Below are 9402 nucleotides of genomic sequence, written 5' to 3' on the forward strand. Positions count from 1 at the left end.
CAAGACTTTTCAAGGGAGTTGCATTGGGGTATAGTGAAGAAAAAAAAGGGCATGGACTTTAGGTTAAGATCTTGGTTCTGTCACGTTTTAGCCACTTCTTTTGATTTGGTCAAGTTATCTAACCTTAAGAACTGGATGGTTTTCAGTTAAGTAAGAAAGCAAAGCTGAGAAAATACCAATAGGCCTGAAAGTCTAGTATAGGCTCTGGTACTTAATAAATATTTTCCCAAGTTTCAGCAAGTTCCAAGAATGGTACAAGGCAATAATGGGGCAAGGACTTGGTCAGTATGAGACAAATTTTATTGGACAATGGGATTTGTGGGAGGCATAGATGCTGGGCGTTGAGCCAAAGTGGCACGAGCCATGCTTAAGGCACCCTCTCGGGTGCGGTGCCCACCAATGAAGCCGCTGGCATGGACAAAGATGCAGCCAGGAATTCCACTGACCTGGTCCAGGGCCTCATCCCGAAGACCCCACCATGGCTCTGGAAGGGGCAGCCTACAAGTGAGCAGAAAGAGGAAGTTGGTAGGAGCAAATGGAGGCCTTGAACTGAGAGAGAGGGAGCAGAGGCCAAACTTAGTGGCCTCCTCTGTAGGGCTACAACAGTCATGAAGGTCTGTGGAGTGATTCCTTAGGGTCTCACCTGCTATGGAATGAGTGGAGCTCCTTGGGCACACATTGTACCCGCCACTGTCCAGCCTGATCAGTGTAGACAACAAAGGTGATGGTCACCGGGGGCAACAGCCCAGATTCTAGGTAATAGAGGTGCTCCTTCCAGGGGCATCCACCTTTTGCCAGTTCTATTATCTCCCCACTTGGGTCTACCTGAAAGGGAAGTGGGGCATGGCTGGAAGCAGGAACCATTGTTGACTAGCAGCCTGCTAGCAGTCCCTACTCCCTGAGCCACAACGCCTATTCCCAGACCTGTACCTGTAATCGCTGGGCTAGGGCTTCTTCTACCAAGGCCCGGGCTGGCAGCCAGCTGTGCTGGTAGAAGTCTAATCTCTGCAGAAACTCTTCTCGAACCATATCCATTGCACGCTTGAACCCAGCCTGGGAATTGTGGGAATCAAAACAGTTGTGCTGGCCTAAACTTTTGACTTTACTAGGGTTTGGGGATGAGGAGGGAGGTGGGCAACCACTCTTATTTCCTCCCTTGATGCTCTTACATGCCTCACAGTCTCTTCCCCTGGGGACCTCCTTACCTCAGTGTCTTGGTTGGGCTGGTTCCATGTGGGATTAAGCCGGGCAACCCGGGCACTCAGCGTAGTGGTCAGTGCATATCGAGGCTTTCCCTCCTCCCACTGGGAGATCCCATTGTCGACTGCATCTACCTCCTCTATGAAGTTCTCGTACATCTATGGCAGTAGCAGGAGAAACATTCTTGAGGATACCTATCATTTGCACAGTTTTACAGGTTTCAAAGTATGTGCATATACTCTTCACAATAGCCTTGTGGGGATCTCAACATCATAATCTGATTTCTAATCCAGTGCTCACTCCACCACCACACAAAGCCCCAGCTGAGGCCAGCATCTGTGGGGAGGGAGCTGCCAACTTCTGAACAAAGATCTTGAGTTCCATGAGGGGCTCTGGGAGTGGATCCCTATGGCTGAGGGAGGGTAAATTGCCGCGGGATGGGGGAGGTTGAGTAGGCTATTCAGTGACCTGGTTAATGAGGTCTAGGAGGGTCTTGCCAAGCACACAGGTCGTGTAGGAGAGAATGGGTGCTGGACTAGACATCAAGTGCTGGTCTGTGGTCCCAGAGAAACCCATTACGTATTATGAGGCATCAGCAATTGCTATCTCCTAAACCTGAAGAATGGTAGGACAACGCCTCAAATAGTTTGGGGGCAGAAATGATACAGGGTATCACTGCTTAATGCTAAAGTACCCTACAGTAGGTTTATATACCAATACATCCGTGGTACATAAAAAAAGTGCTACTCTCTGGGAGAGCCGAAGAAGAAAACTCTATGCCGAGGACCTCTTGGTCTGGACCCCAACCTGATACTCAAAATTTAATTTAGTTCAATTGCTTAGAAATCCTTCAGCAATAGAAAACTGACCTAGGCAGTCTACAAGTGTTAATATTCCCAAAGCTCCAATTTAACCATTCATTTTTCCTCACTATTTTGGATTGTACTAATGCTGTATCATAGGGGCAGAAAATAGGTAAGCTGGGACACAGGAGTGAATTCAACAGCCTATCTGCAAAAAAAACAGCTGCGGGAAAATCTGAAGTTTGACCTGTGAACTGCACAGGAGTATGGTCAAGTAGGTATCCTCAGAATCATTATTTGATCTGACATGCACACCAGGGCCCACTACTCCTGTTCCTTTCCTAACAGCAGCAACCTGCTGAACTGCTTTTAGGGGATGCTGGTAGAACCTGAAGTTATTTTCATAATCAGACCCTTCCCAGCTGATCATTCCAACTCGTGTGCCTGTGGTGAACTAAAGTGCCTAAGATATGCTCCCTCCCGCCTTCAGGGCACCCAGAACTCCTGAACCATATGTCTCCAAACATAAGCAGCCTTCTTTATTACCAAGTTGTTGAACAACCATTTATTTATGTCAGGTCAGGACTGGAAAACACTGCTTTATGATTTTCAAAGCCTCTCTCCACGTTACCTTATCCACTTACCACCACCCCAGGTACCTTGGCCTGAGGCCCAGTCCTGAGTGCTGAGTGCCACTCCCAGCTGGCCTGGTGGAGATGCATGTGTGGAACATCTCTGTCCTTAGGTCCCCACCTTGTCATAGAGGGTGGCCACCATGCTGTCCTCTTCGCTAGTACCCAGCAACTGTGCCAGCAGCTTGTGCCCGAAGTGTAGATAGATGAGTCCTGCACTGCTCAGCTTGGTCTGCCACGGCTTCCCAGGGGACAGGGAGCTCATGGTCTCTGTGAAAGACCTGAGAAGCACAGGGAGGTAGGACTGAGGAAGAGTGGCCCAAGTAAACCCACAGTGTGTGTGTGTGCATGTGCAGGTACAGGTTGGAGTGGGAAGGCTAGGAATACTGCAGGAGTTAAGTGGCGAAAGCCCAGCTGGGGAGGCTTTGGCTTTTCCTCAGGTGTCAACACAGACCTCAGCTTAGAGCCTCCATGAATTTATTCAACAATGGTTGAATGAATGCTTACTATGTGCCAGGCTTTGTGTTTAGACATTGGGAATAAAAAAACTAAGACTATGTCCCTTTCTACAAGTTCATCTGCTAAAGGCAGATAACCAACCAAGCATATGTTCTAGCTAGGTTATAAACAAGGAAAGTGGGGAGGGGATAAGGAAGGGTTCAGGAGAAGAGCCTTCAGGTCATTCCTCAAGGATGAGTTAGTGGGTGTTCACCAGCCAAAGGTGAAGGAAAAAAGGTACTCCACGTAGAGGGAATAACATGTACAATGTCTCTTCATGGAACTGCAAGAAAGGCTACGTAGATGTGAGGGGTGAGTGGCAAAAAAACAGGGTAAGCAGGGGCCAGATAGTGGCAGGACTTGCATGCTTTTGGAGTTTGGACTTCATTTGTAGGCAGTGGAAGCCACAGAGACTTTAAGCAAGCAAATGTACGTTACTGTGCCAGCCAGCATGGAAAATAGATGCAAGGAGATTACCTGCAGTGGTCCAGGTAAATGTGGAAGGCAGGAATTGGAAAAGCAGTGGGGCGGAAAATTAGGGAAAAGTATGTTAGGGAAGTAGAAACTACCTGTAATTTCTAAATACTAGTCCATCAGAATCACCTAGGGAGCTTATTTTTTGTTTTAATGATTTTTATTGTTAAATACTGAGTAAATACAAAAAAAATTATAAAATATTCATAAAGTATAGAACCTAATAATAACCTCTAAAATAAGGTTCAAAAAGCAGCAAAACTTAATAGTTTAGTATACATGCTAAACTATACACAACAGGGTATGATAAACACAAAATTCAAGATACTGCTTGCTTCTAGGGGTGGGGGGGTATGGGATAGGGAAGAAGCATACAGATACAGATGCAAAGGTAATGCTAACGCCCTCGTTCTTAGTTTGGAATATTGTTTTGTGGGTATTCGTTTTACATTTTATATTCCAGAAATATTAAATACATTCTTTTTTGTCAATTACTGCATAATTTAAAAAAAGTATCAAGAGAGGAAAATACTTCCAGACTTCAAATAAAATATCTTAATAATCCTTCAGAGATAATCATTTTAAACAGTGTAGTACACGTGAGATTTTTTTTTTTTTTATTCCTTTATTTTCAAAGAAATGATGCCTGAGCAGTTTTAAACTGAACAAAGAGAAGTAGAAACACTGGTGGGAAAACTGTGATGTGAAGTCCAAGGGAAGAAAGTAATAGATTGGAAAGGGGGCAAAAAAGGGAAGTGTTTCTGGAACTGGAAGGAGGGAGCTGAGGATGTTTAAGGGTGGGAAACAGGATGTGCATGTAGGAAAATCTCAATTTCCTTTGAAGAGTAAAAGGCAGGCTGACTCACTGAGGGAGCCTGATGAGGTAGGGGAGAAGAGAAGACTGGAATGGTACTGTGGATAACGGCTAACCTTGGAAAAGACAGATTTCCCAAGAGAAAAGAGTAAATGAAGCAGAAGACGACACACACCTGAACTATATACCACCACAATCATGTGGACCCAGCAGTCTGAAGTGGGCACTAAGGACACATGAATGGATTAATCCCAGCTGGAAGGGGCCTGAGGGGAGCCAAAGGAGGCCTGAACAGATTAGAGGGCTCAGGAAGGTCCAAGGCCAGGTAGATGGGTGCAGAGTAGGTGGAGAGCTAGAATAGAAAGCGGTAGTCCCACGGGACCCGAGTTTGCTTTCAAGGATGAGGCAGTTCTTTCCCTGACAAGGACCAGTGCATTGAATGACTGAATTGGAACACTGAAGTTGAAAAGGTACCTGGGAACCCACCTCTGGTGATGGTCATATCGATGTCTCTGAGGGTCGTACTCGCCACCCACGTCCACTACGATGTCGCAAGAAGCCAGTTTTTCCGGGTCTCTGGTTCGCACAATCTCTGCATCCTACCGGGGTTACAGTACGTGAGGGGGTTACAGGAGGTCGCGTGGATGGGGGTTAATGTTGGGTTTCCAAGGGAGCCAGGGAAGGTGGGAGGAGTGCTCGGGCCGGTGGAGCCAAGCAAGGACCCAGGAAGGAACGCGGGCAGCCCCAAGGTCAGCTTTGGCTGACTGTACCCGGTACTCCGGAAGGAGGCGCAGCAATGCGCATGCCAAGGCCTCATCGCAGTGGAAGGTGCCATTGTGTGTCCCAATTCGGGGCGGTGCCATGAGGCTGCTGCGGGGCCGTTTGAAGGGCGGGACGGACTCCAGGCTGAGCTTGCAGTGCCAGACACGGAGGGGTGGTGGTGGCGGCAGCGGCGGCAGCGGCGGCAGCAGAGGTAGGAGACCGCGCAGGAAGTGGCGGCCCATGCAGCTTTCCCCTCGCGCACGCTGGAGCGCCGACCCGGAAAATAAAGCGCGCGAGCGGCCCTACTTCCGCTTGTCAGCCGTTCCCACGGCAACCGAACTGGAAGGGCGCGTACACTGCGCAGGGAAGGCTTTCTCCCGGCTCCCCCAGGGGTTACGATGGAACCTCCGAAATAAGCACTGCAACGGGCTCCGGGAAGGGACATACCCTCTCGACCACGGCCCACCCTCTCTTCACCGGTCCTTTGCTTGATGCAAGAAAAGACCAACATTCTGCCCAACTGGAACATTTATTAGCATTAAACACCTCCCGCCCCCCTAATCCCACCACAGTTCCAGGGCCCTTAAAAAAGAGTCCCTTTGCTCTGTTTCTGAAACAAGCTCTCAGGCCTTGGCAGCCTGAGTAGCTCCCAGGGCTGTGAGCTGCTGAATCTTCTGGCTCATCATCTCCATGACAGCTGTGGAAAAAAAGACGGTCAGACTCTGGTCAAGAGCGAAAAGGGAGAACCCAGAACTAAGGAAAAGTGACAAGAAAGTTTAAGCACAAGTAGATAACTTTTAACACGGTGATCCACTGTAGGAGACATACTAACAAATTTTAGAGTTTACACTGTGTCAGTAGATATGACAACCACTGGGATATAAAAATGAACAAAATACACAACGTGGAAGAGATTTTTGTGTTTACAACAGTTCTTAATTCTGTGTAACAGAATCACCTGGGGGAGTTTTTTAAAAAACACTGAACCCTGGAAATCTTTCCCACTCCCCCCGCCCCAACTACTTAGCTTAATTTAGCTGGCATGGGCCCAGGCTTTCTTTTTAAACTCCCTGGGTGATTCCAATGTACAGCCAGGGTTGCAATTGATACTACTTAATCAAGGTTATACTTCTTTCCTGTATGTTGATTTACATGTATCTCCTCCCATTCCATTAAATAGAAACTTCATAAGAATATAGACATGATTTCCTTCCTCTAAATTTCTCGAGCAACCAACTCAAGTATCTACAAACAGTGGAATCTAGAGAATAACACATCAAGACACTAAAGAAAAAAGACATAGTTTTAATCCAGCAAAAGGGATACCCCCAAGGTTCACACTGCAATCCATGTTCTTTATCATGGAGGTAGACAGGGTGAAGAGGTGCCCCAGGCCAAGCTTACCCTGTTTCATGGCATGCTTCTCCTGCAGAGCTGGCTGGATTTTCTCCATTTGCTTGGTGAGGAAGTCTATTTTCCTCTTGAAGAAGTCCTTGGCATCCTCAGCTGTCTAAAATGTCAGAGGTGAATGAGGGGCTAACAGAAGACCCCATGCTGCACTCTAAATCTTCCCCTAAACTCCCTTTCTCTGCTCAGAGGGGTATGCTTCCTTCTACTCACCTTCTCTACATAGTAGCCAGTTCCAACATCGATGAGCACGTGTTCCACATCATGTAGCTTCCCAGGGACATACATCTGAGAAGCAAGGATTAAGGGAAAACTAGCACAGCATGAATTAGATTCCTTGTCAGCCAGCTGGCTTGGCCTCCTAAGACCCCCCCCCCTCCCCCTTTTCTAAAAAGCTACAAGGCACAGGGACTGAATAATTTGGAGGCCTTACCTATAAATTCCAGATGTGGAGAAACAGAGAATTTGGTTCCTTGTGGAGAAAATGACACACACTGAAACACTCTATTGCTCTGATCCCATCACCCCCCTTCCAAACAGTTCTTTCAATTCTTTCCCATTAGTCCCTCTAGAAAGGCTGGAAACAGTATTTTCCTACTGCTGTAGAGGAGTAAAATTGAAAAGCCAGCCTTACTTCCCTTCAGCACCGCGAACCATGAACTATCTAATTCCTAATGGATTTAATGTTCAATGTTTAGCCAATCCCTACTATACTGCTATTTATGTGTTTTTCTTTTAGCCTGTCAGTTCTCAGACTGCAGTTTACAGGTGTCTTATTGTCATAACTTGATCATTCAAGTGAAACAATCAACAGGTAGGCACAATCCAGGTTTTTTAGTAACAACAGTTTAGGATTAAGATCCACGATTAAACTGAAATTGAGGATTAATAACAGAGCCAACATCCTTGTTTCTATATCCTTCCAGTCTTCTATTACTTATGTCCTTTAAGTTATGAGGAAAAATGTAAACTGGTTGTTTCATCTCCATATTAGATTATATCCTCAAACAGCAAAGGGAAATAATCACCCCTCAATTCTACATACTCTTTGGTGCTCACAAGGTATTAGGTTCGATGTTCGCCCCAGGTTACAGTTAGGAGAGCTAGGCAGTGTGTATAGTTAGAGTGTTCTCAGAATCATGGGGGTATTTTGGAGTTATCAAAACTACCCTGCTTTTTTTTTTTCTTTTTTTGCGGAGGAGTAGTGAGGGAGGAAAGGAAAGGGCAGGGTAGTTCCTGTGGAAAGGATACAGAACTCGTCAGTGGGACGAGTAATTCTTTCCCTGTGAAAGCAATTAAAACAAACATTGGGGAAGGTTGGCAGCTCCAACGTTAAGACGTTAAAGGGAGTCTCAACGTGGCACTGCGCACAGTATGAAAAGAACGGAAATGGGCAACAGGAGCAGTGAAATGAACCGTACACTTCAACTGTAGATTGGCAAAGTGCAAAGGGCTCACGTCGCAGTACACAATATGTAATGGAGTTTTTTCTCGTCTCGGGTAAATTAGACTGGATTAGGAGGCGAGACGAGAGAAGCCGGCTCACCACATCCCATAGGTTGCCTTCGCGTGCCTACCCCATACCCTCGTTGCTCTTGTTCAGCACGTTCAGACAGTCCTTGGCTTCCACATACTTGGTCTGTACCACCTTGAGCTGAGCAATGGACGTAGACAAGAACTCCACTTCCTACAGAGTTCAGGGAAGAGGGTCAGTGTGGGGGCTGGGGAAGAGGGGTCACCGCCAGAGAAGGGGCGGGGGTTTCGCGTGGGAAAGGAAGCCTCCCGAAGTGGGGACGAATGGGGGGGAGGGTAGCGAGAGCGTACGCAGGGCAGGAGGGATGTGAGGTGGGAAAGGAGTGTCTCTGGAGTTCGTCCTCACCTGGTCCAGCTGATTCTTGAGCATTTCCAGCTGCGGTAGATTCAGCTCGGTGATGTTAACCGACTGCGCCATGTTGGGAAGGAGGACTAAGAACGCGGAAGCCAGCTGTGAGCAACTCTCTAGGCGTCCTCTGCGCATCTCTATGGCTGCGCCAGGAGGCCTCGCTGCGCCAGACATCTCTATGATCCTTCGTCCTGGAATGGGCAGAAGAGCTGGAACTTGAAACAGGCCTTCTGTTAAAGATAGCGGTGTGTTCTTTTCATAAAACATCCCAAGCTTAGCGTAGTAAAGTTGTAGCAAACAGGACTCTTGCCTTCAAGGATTTAAAAAATCTTAAAAGTACTCAGGCCATAAGCACAAAATTGCAAAGCAATGTATGCTACTCCGTGTGGGTGGTATAAACCTAGTAACGGACAGGTAAGGAAGAAGCCTGTAAAGTTCTCGGGTCAGGGGGAGTAGCATCAGGAAAATGGTGCTTTGGGTCGATGAACCAGAATACAGTCCGGCGGCGGAGAGAACAATAAGGAGGCATGTTATCAACCAACAATTACAGCACAAGGTTTAATACAATATTTTACCATGTGCTAGGTGTGAGGGATAATGAACGTGTAAGATAAGTGCTGAGAGTAACAATCTAATTGTGGAGAAAAAAGCCATACACAAGCAGAACCCCACAGGATCTGCTGCCAAAGTGCACTGACAAGTATAACAACAGTTGTATGTGGGGAGAGACCTGCAGCTTCTAATATCCACTTAGGAGGGAGGGAGGGAAATTCAGGAATTAAAGCTGGCGTCACTCCCAGGATACCCGAGGGCAGGAAGACGGGACAGACATGATGGTACCTGGTCAAGACATTCTCAATGAGTTTATCTCTACCCTTTTTTGACCTCTGTTTCCACTTTGAGCATTTTGAGGCCCCTCTCTCCTTTAGC

General features: G+C 47.1%; 2 protein-coding genes across 2 annotated transcripts; both read right to left on the minus strand.

Moving 5' to 3' along the window:
- Nucleotides 1-278: 278 nt before the first annotated feature.
- Nucleotides 279-5555, minus strand: MYG1 (MYG1 exonuclease). Its single transcript, XM_016142725.2, has 7 exons — nt 5192-5555; nt 4908-5020; nt 2757-2916; nt 1206-1358; nt 931-1053; nt 644-825; nt 279-498 (listed from the first exon to the last, which is right to left on the minus strand). Exons 1-7 carry the CDS (start codon nt 5423-5425, stop codon nt 300-302), a joined length of 1164 nt encoding a protein of 387 aa, XP_015998211.2. The 5' UTR covers nt 5426-5555; the 3' UTR covers nt 279-299.
- Nucleotides 5556-5693: 138 nt separating this feature from the next.
- On the minus strand, nt 5694-8601 carry PFDN5 (prefoldin subunit 5). Its single transcript, XM_016142726.2, has 6 exons — nt 8470-8601; nt 8175-8277; nt 7842-7873; nt 6804-6878; nt 6588-6693; nt 5694-5880 (listed from the first exon to the last, which is right to left on the minus strand). The coding sequence occupies exons 1-6, from the start codon at nt 8539-8541 to the stop codon at nt 5807-5809; spliced, it is 462 nt and encodes a 153-aa protein (XP_015998212.2). The 5' UTR covers nt 8542-8601; the 3' UTR covers nt 5694-5806.
- Nucleotides 8602-9402: the final 801 nt, after the last annotated feature.

Source organism: Rousettus aegyptiacus, unplaced genomic scaffold (genome assembly GCF_014176215.1).
Source record: "Rousettus aegyptiacus isolate mRouAeg1 unplaced genomic scaffold, mRouAeg1.p scaffold_m13_p_2, whole genome shotgun sequence".
NCBI classification, from domain to species: Eukaryota; Metazoa; Chordata; class Mammalia; order Chiroptera; family Pteropodidae; genus Rousettus; species Rousettus aegyptiacus.